Source organism: Chaetura pelagica, unplaced genomic scaffold, assembly GCF_000747805.2.
Source record: "Chaetura pelagica isolate M959 unplaced genomic scaffold, ChaPel_1.0 scaffold184, whole genome shotgun sequence".
NCBI classification, from domain to species: domain Eukaryota; kingdom Metazoa; phylum Chordata; class Aves; order Apodiformes; family Apodidae; genus Chaetura; species Chaetura pelagica.
Window position 1 is genome coordinate 462654 of NW_009953184.1, and position 8509 is coordinate 471162.

General features: G+C 39.6%; 1 protein-coding gene across 1 annotated transcript in view; it reads right to left on the reverse strand.

The window, feature by feature from the left end:
- Positions 1–8509, reverse strand: part of FAM188B (family with sequence similarity 188, member B) — a 76785-nt gene that overhangs the window by 19760 nt on the left and 48516 nt on the right. The window contains exons 14-15 of the mRNA XM_009997327.1: positions 3529–3592; positions 1390–1551 (exon numbers count right to left, since the gene is read on the reverse strand). Coding sequence (XP_009995629.1) covers positions 1390–1551; positions 3529–3592 — 226 coding nt within the window. The remainder of the gene's footprint in view (positions 1–1389; positions 1552–3528; positions 3593–8509) is intronic.

An 8509-nucleotide genomic window follows, 5' to 3' on the forward strand; every position in this document is an offset into this window, starting at 1 on the left:
TTACTTAGAAGTCATTTTCCTCACTCCAGAATGGAAAAAATGCTGGCAGTGGTACATAACCATTTTTTGAGGTTTTAAATGTTACATTGTTTATAGAAAAGAACAACAAGCTGAAACTAGACATAGAGGCTACTTTATTTTTAGTCCAGTTTGTTCTGAATTAATTGGATTTGGATACTCTGATATGCTGTCTTGACTGAATCTGAGCCTTATAATCTTATGAATAATGTAAAGATTGAATTAATTGAAACTCAATAAAAGTTATAATTTGTCAGTAGAAGGAAAATGTAACTGACTTTAGCCATATGGGAAACACTTAACATCAAGGTTTGTTTTCAGTCCCAAATCTGTATATCAGTGCTAACAAATTCTTTGCTAATCTCAAATTTGTAAGAGGCACTGACTGCAAATCCAGATGGGACAGATGCAATTATCTAACCTGGCATCCAACACAAGCAAAAGAATTTCAAATAATATCCTTGCATCAAACACAAGGTTGTCTCCTTAAGATAGAACATCTCTTTAGGAAAGATGTCCATCTTGATGACAGTGTCTGTTGATGGAGAACCAGTGAAATCATAACACAAGCTTTTCCCAGAGGTTAATGACTGCCAGTTCTTTGATATTTTAACTTGTATTTTAATTTTCATTATACCTACAATTGATATACTAATTTCAAAGACATGTTAAACTGAACCTTCCCATTATATTCACAGCTACTTTCATTGTCTTTTCTGTGATGTACTGCTGGTCCAATATGACCACATTACAGTATGAAGTAGAGGATTCCATCTGGCTTCCCATCACATGGGAACTAGTGGAAAGCTGAATACTTAGAGTGAGTTTCAGTTCCAGAATCATTTGCTTATATATAAATGGCTAAGATATAGTTGTTCACCTGTGAGCTGGGTGTCTCAATTCCACTATAATCAGTGGAGATCTAGTGAATACATTCAGGGGAATTTGTTCAGCTCAGCCTTCAGTTGCACTGAGCAGGTCCTAGTTCACATAGATAGATCTATGCAGTAGCCACTTAAATAGAAGTGTGTTAGTCTGTAAGATGACTCCTCCTTCAGGAGGAATATAATAAATAATAATACAGGCAGGCAAGATTTGAGTTGCAGAAAATATAATACAGAAAATAATACAGGCAGGTAAGATTTGAGATGCTGTAGAGTACTCAAGTAATTTACCAAGGAGTGGCACTTATGACAGAGCCTGAATCTAGAAGGGAGACCACGCTCTGCCCCTGGGCATCTAAAATGGGTCTAGATGCCTCTGAGTGAGCAATTCAATCAAGTCTATAATTTCTTAGCTGCTATACCCATTCCGAAACAATTTTAAACTGATTTGTTTCTTTTTTAATGAAAATAAGAATGGGAAACATACCTGGCAAACATCGTAATGCTCGAAGAGAGACAGCAAACCAATATCACTGCGGCTTGTGATGCCTTTCAAAATGGTGATGTTGCCATTTCCAGAGTCCAGCTCTATCACGTTGTTGAAAACATTGGACACAGCTTTGCCAGTCAAAAGCAAGTTCACCAATTCCTGTTTGTGACATGTTTCAAACAAACAAACAAACAGTAAACATCTTGTCTCTGCCAGACATCAGTACAAGATTGATTCAGAACTGATAAAGTTACACATCTACCAGAACCTTAATGTATGTGGTAGTTTAAAGCTTAAGGTTAGGTTTAATATTGCTTATACAATTTCTTCCAGGTATTCTGGGGAAGAGTGTACTCCCAAAGTAAGATGAGAAAATATCAGCAGTTTTCTGTGTTCATCTTTCCAAAGTCAAACCTCTGATAATCAATTTCCTCTTACATCCAACTCTTTGCTGTTTGGTTGTGGTTTTTTAATAGAAGCATTCTGTGTCTTTTTCTCTACAACAAAAGCTACAGAATGATATAAATTAATAGCCTGTACCTTGATATAAATGTACAGCCTGATATTTCTGCATGTGCTTAGTGATGCATTTTTCTTGTTGGGCAAGATTTGTTAAAGGATTATTTTTTTCTCACTGACTTTCTGGATGAACTTAAGTCTCACTCAGTGAGACATTGACCCATATGACTTCCCATCTGGTCCATATCACTAATAAACTTACTATAGCAGATTGTTGATTATTCCTCTCCAATTGCACTAGGAATACAAGTTTGTCAGAGGTTAATACATGTGAGCAGGGGCTGTGTGGATGTGCATGAGAGCCTGTGTAAAACTCAAGGAACAGAGACACCAGTCACCCTGCTTAGCAGAAGACTCTACAAGGGCCAGTTAGGATGTGACAGCAACAATATCTACCAGCAGACTGTGCTACAGCAATGAACCATCTAACTATTAATAAAGAACATATGTCAAGAAATACAAGGGAAAATAACAAGAAGAAATTTTCCAGAAAAAATAGTCCAAATTACCATGCCCAAAGACATGAATAATGTTGGTATTGCCAGTTTGGACTTGCTGTATGATTTTAAAAACAGTGCACATATTTATAGCCCCATGTTTCTCCTGAAGGACTCTCCAAAGTTTATAGGTTCTTTTTTATGTTTTTAGGACTTCTGTCCACCAGAGACATTCCACCACCTTGTCTTGAGGAATCACCATGTAACCACAGTATAAAAGTCTTTTAGCAACATGAAGCTTGACTCTTGCAGCCAAAATGGCAATACATTTAAAAGCTGTGGACCTTGTTCCAACTACAAAACTGCCCATGTTGCAGGTTTGGAGGAATCCATGTCCCAGAATTTTGGGTTCTATTTTCCACCTGAGTGTCCAAGGCAAACTGTTTTCAACTGGATAGATGCCTCTGCAGGCCTGGAGCCAGTGGGAGACATTTGGTACAGAACATGGACTGGAATTTAGACCACATAAAGTTGTGGTCCTGAGTGTCAGACAGCAATTCAGACTGTTTCTTTACAAGTTCCACATGTCTTCTAAACACACCTATGGTAAGTCAGTGCCTCCAGTTTGAAGTACCAGTTAGCTTCAGTCCACATCAGCTCAGTTTGCTGGACAGTGAACACTGACAGAGGAGCTGTACAATCAGATAGGCACCCTCAGTCACCTTGCTGAAGTAGCAAGGAGGAAGCACTAAAATCAACTAAGGAGTTCACAAGAGGCATATGAGAAAGGCATTAGCACTTGTGCACACACCCATGTAGAAACACATGGACTGGAAAACCAGGCCAAAAAGCAGAGGCTCTGAAATCAAAGACAACAGTATCCCAAAAAAACAAGGGAAGAGAATAAAGGGTAAAGGTGCTTGACATTGTAGAATAATAGAATCATTCGATGGGAGCTTGGAGTTGGGGATCATCAAGTCCAACCTAAATTCCCCGACTGTACCCTGATTTACCTGTTCAGCTCTTCAATCATGTCGCTAAGCACTGTATATACATTTCTTGGGGAAAAAGGAAAAACACAAGGATCTTAAAGGAAGAAATGCCATCTCTTCCCAGAGTTCAGCTCACAGCTCTGCAGGTAGTGGTGTCTGCCATCCCCAAGGGCCCTCACCTCACTCACCTGGGTGCAGTAGCCGTGGCTGCCGATCAGGCGGTTCGTGAGCACGTCAAAGTCATTGCGCACCCTGAAAAGGAGCGGAGGACACAGTTACCTGAGGAAGAGAGGATTAAATACAGCTGCTTCTTTTCATTAGATGTCTTTAAATTTTTGGGGGTGGGGAAACAAACTTGCAATCCTTTCAAAGTGATGTTTTGCAAAGCCCCCCAAGCAAGGTATACATCAACCAAACCTGCGGGAAGCGAAAGTTCGTCAGAGCAAGACTAAAGAAAACAGCATTAAAGGAGAAAGAAACCTATTGTCACCACTGGGTAGCACTTTAGAACTACTGGATCATCTGTCTTACAGAATGGTTAAGGTAGCAAGGGACGTCTGGAGGTCACCTTGTCCAACCTTCCCCATCAAGCAGGGCCACCCAGAGCCAGTTGCCCAGGACCACGTCTAGGTAGTTTTATAATATCTCTAAGGAGGTAGAATCCACAACTTCCCTGGGCAACCTTTGCTAAAACTCTGATAAGATGTCCTCACAAATGCATGTATTTGTTATTCTCATCATCAAAACTTGGAATACACCCACCAACTGAAGATGATATAATCTGTGCACTGAGAAAATATATATATTCAAGATGCACACATTTATAACAGTGCTGTGTGGTGCCTTCTATTTTATGACATCAAAAAAGAATAGTCTGTGAAATTGCATTCTTGATAATTATGAAGTTATATCTCCCCAAACTAAGCTCTCTCTCCCATACCTCCAGGAATTACTGAATTAGCGACAGGTTGATGACCTAAAAAATAAAGGCTGCAACTGTGATAATTTTATCCAGCAGGTATAATGCAACTGCAAACACTATTGTATACATAAATAAACGTCTAATCTAGTTTTGAGAAAAACAGTGAACTATATTATGGGACAGCAATGGCAATAAACTCTACAGATTAATTCTATGGTTCCTAGAAAAGCTATTTTCCTTCAGTATAAAGTCAGTCAATCTTAATTGTTTTGGCTAATGTTACAAAGGTAGAGCTGGCATCTGCCAGCTCCCTCAGTACCCAGGAATGGACCCCACCAGGTCCCATAGACTTGTGCACCTTCAGGTTCTTTAGATGTACACGAACCTTCCTTTCCCCTTTTTAAAAATAGGGGAAACATCACTATACATGCTCTGTTAAACAATTGATTTCTTAAGTAAAAAGCTGGGACATATCCTATCTTTATCCCAAACTTTACATAATTATTTTCTTATGGGCTTTATTTGAATGCCAAAATAAGATATCACAGAATCACAGGAGATTTGAGGTTGGAAGGGACCTCCAAAGATCACCAAGTCCAACCCCCCTGCCAGAGCAGGAACAAAAAAACCAAACAACAACTAGGGCAGATCACTCAGGAAGGCATCCAGACAGGTCTTGAAAGTCTCCAGAGAAGGAGACTCCACAACCTCCCTGGGCAGCCTGTCCCAGGGCTCACAGTATTGTGTTACCCTCACAGTAAAGAAGTTCTTCCTCATGCTGAGGTGGAACTTCCTGTGCTTCAGTTTGAATCCATTGCCCCTTGTCCTTTCACAAGGTACAAGAGAAAAGAGGTTGTCCCAGCCTTCCTGATGCCCTCATGTATTTATAGATATTAATTATATCCCCCCTCAGTCTTCTCTCTGGACTAAACAGCCTCAGGTCTCTCAGCCTTTCTTCATGAGGCAGGTGTTTCAGTCCCTAAATCATCCTCATAGCCCTCTGTTGGATTCTCTCAAGTAGATCCCTATCCCTCTTGAGCTGGGGAGCCCAGAACTGAACATAACACTTCAAATGAGGTCTCACCAGGGCTGAGTAGAGGGGGAGAAGAACCTCCCTTGATCTACTGGAGACACTCCTCTTAATGCACCCCAAGATACCATTGGCCTTCTTGGCCACAAGGACATATTGTTGTCCCATGGAGAACTTGTTGTCTACCAGGACTCCAAGGTCCTTCTCCACGGAGCTGCTCTCTAGCAGATCAGATTTCCAGCCTTAATGATACATAAAATCATTTAAATCAAATAATAGTGACTGAATCTCAAGTCCCTTTTTTTTTTTAAATGTATTTGCAAGAGAGTCAGTCTCAATCATAGCAAAGTGCCATGGGGGCATCTTGTGCTCGTGGGAACTCAAAGACAAGACCACGGAAAGTGTGCCTGAGAGATGGAAAATTCTCTGCTGCAACGTTGCAAGGAGTGGATGGGGCGATAATCATCTTTGGATTTTGGCCATTTTTTAGTTTTAGAAACAGTTTCGTCTTGAAACCGCCGCTGCCTGGTTCGAAATGAGGAGCCTCCACAATATGCGTCAGTGAGGGACGATGGGACATACGCCCGAGACAATAGCAGGAAGCTCTAATTTCTTCTGTAGGTACAAACAATATGGGAGTTTCGAGGTGTAGCTCAGATTTTGAAGAAGAAGAAACATCTGCCTTTCCAATCACCTCTGCTCATGAGGAAACAAACATCAGGAGTATAGCTGGGAGATTTACACCTACTCCAAGTGGTTTTAAGATTACTATTCATACCTGCCAAAGACTCTGCAGGTGTATTTACTGCGTTGGGACAAACTTTTACATCTCCTAAGTGCAAATACACCTCATGCAGTGGGAAAACATCACATCATGACAGCAACATGGTTTGTTTCCTGACAGGCTGTGCAGACATTTGCTGCTGACAAGCAAATCGGACTGGATGCTCATTCTGGTGTCCTGGCTATCAAATGTCAAAACAGACTCAAGGAATAAATCATTACTACTAAGACTACTTATATTTCCATGGAGGGAATTTTACATTTATAAACTGCTTTAAAAGAGAAAACCCTATTCATTTTAAGCCATGAGACTTTTAAGTATAGTTCTTAGATAGCCATACTGACATAACTTACAGACTTCCAGGTACTCCTGAAGGTTCTTATAAGGAATCTGCCTCACGTTTTCAAGTCATACATCTATTTTGGGATATACACATTATAAAAAAAACCTCTAAGAATTCAAGAGAGATGGAAAAAAAAACAAACAACCCAGTTAGAAGAAGCTGTAACAGCAGTGTAAATCTTAGCACTGATGGTGCAATGATAAAATAAATTACAGTGATCTGTATGGACTCTACTCATGGTTTTGAAGTGCACGAATACAAACCCAAAATACAAATATTTGGAGCACTGTGTGCTACAGTAGAACATAATCTGTAATCAGACCAACTTTTCTTAGCCAATAACACCAAGTTAGATAAATAAGACATTTTTAAAATGCTCCATACACATTGATTCTCAATTTACTTCCAGGGAAATTCTTGCCAAGTCTTAAATGGAGAACATCTGAGCGTTGAACATTATATACAGAAGTCACATGCAAACTGTAATACTAGGAAAAACTCCAGACTAGTTTATGTCAGGTATTTACCCTAGATATTGTTTGGATGAACAGAAAACAAAATAAAACAATATAAATTTTACAAAAAAATGCTGCATTCAAGTAAGTGCTGGTTGTTTTACAGTCCTTAACTCTGTGGCAAAGCTGTAATAGAAAATTAGAGCTGACCTCACTTTGTTCATGGCAACAGACAACCATGTTAACAAACACACCAGTACAAGTCTACTCCAAAAATAGAATTTGGGTTGGGAGGGAGAAAAACTCTTCTGCAAGTATAAGGATTTCAAATAATTACAATGGGGATGTGGCAATGGCAGAATGGGTGACTGGTTTATTGTGTGTAGGTTCCCTTATTTTTTTTTTTTATACTAGCACACTGCAAAGGTTTCAAATGAATGGCCAAAAAAAGAAGGGAAGAGCCCCTCTAAAAATTTAGTATCATGAGAATTATTATAATAATGCTAATGCTAATAATAATAATGCTTGGAATTCAGACCAGTGAAAGCAAGGAAGTGCCTTCATTCTTTATTTATCTTTTTTTTTCTTTTAATGAACCTGCTAATTTCACAAATTGATCATGCACATTTAGTTCATCAGCTCTGCTGCTACAGGGTGTCAACATGCTATGGGAAGCATAAAATCAAAAGTGTTCATTGCTGAAGTGTTTTGATTTCCTGCAGGAAAGGGGAGCAAACAAGATTGGAAAGAAGATTAAGCTAATCAGCTACTTAGGACTTCATAGAATCATCAAGGTTGGAAAAGACCTTCAAGATCAAGTCCAACCATCTGCCCTGCAACCCCTAATCACTAAACCACACCCTGAAACACCACATCCACTGGTCATATCACTGGTGATATTTTTTATATCTAAAAATGGACACACAAACATCATCTTATCACTCTGGGCTTCTTCACTTTCATGTACATGAAGGGAAACTGGTACTTCCTAATTTATGTAACCTTGCTTAGATAATTTGCAGAGCAGAGGAAGAAACTCCTGCAAAATGCCTTTTCTTCATCTGATGAGCATAAAGGGAGCCTGTCATGACTCAGGCATGGCTCTCTAATAGCTATTTATCAGAGAGAGATAAATCATACTCACCAACAGGCCAGCTCTGCAGACAGGCTGAGTATTATTTATTTATTTTTTTTCCTGATTATGAGCTGAGAAACAAGGTTGCTATAGAAATGACAACACCCTGTAGGCAGCCTTGAAAAAAGACTCCTCCACTGGACAAGCCACTTAAATGCAATGCATGAACACTCAGTTTCAAATAGTCACTTTGTTATATGTTTTAGCTGAGCAGTAATAAGAATTTGAGCATTTAGATACAGTGGAATCAGAGGAAGGTCAGATGGTCAGAAGAAACCACAGTCAAAACACAGAGCAGCTCTCCCAGGAGAGGAGACTAAATAGATGAAGACAATTTCATGACAAAAGGACACACCTGACAGACTGCAACAGAAGTTCAAAAACTCCTCAGTGGTAAGGAGGTGATTAAGGGAATATTTACTCACTACTTTGCACAAGGTGAACTAGGCAACGCCCTGTAGTCTTACTGCGCAACCGGTTCAATCAAACAAAGGGAAAGA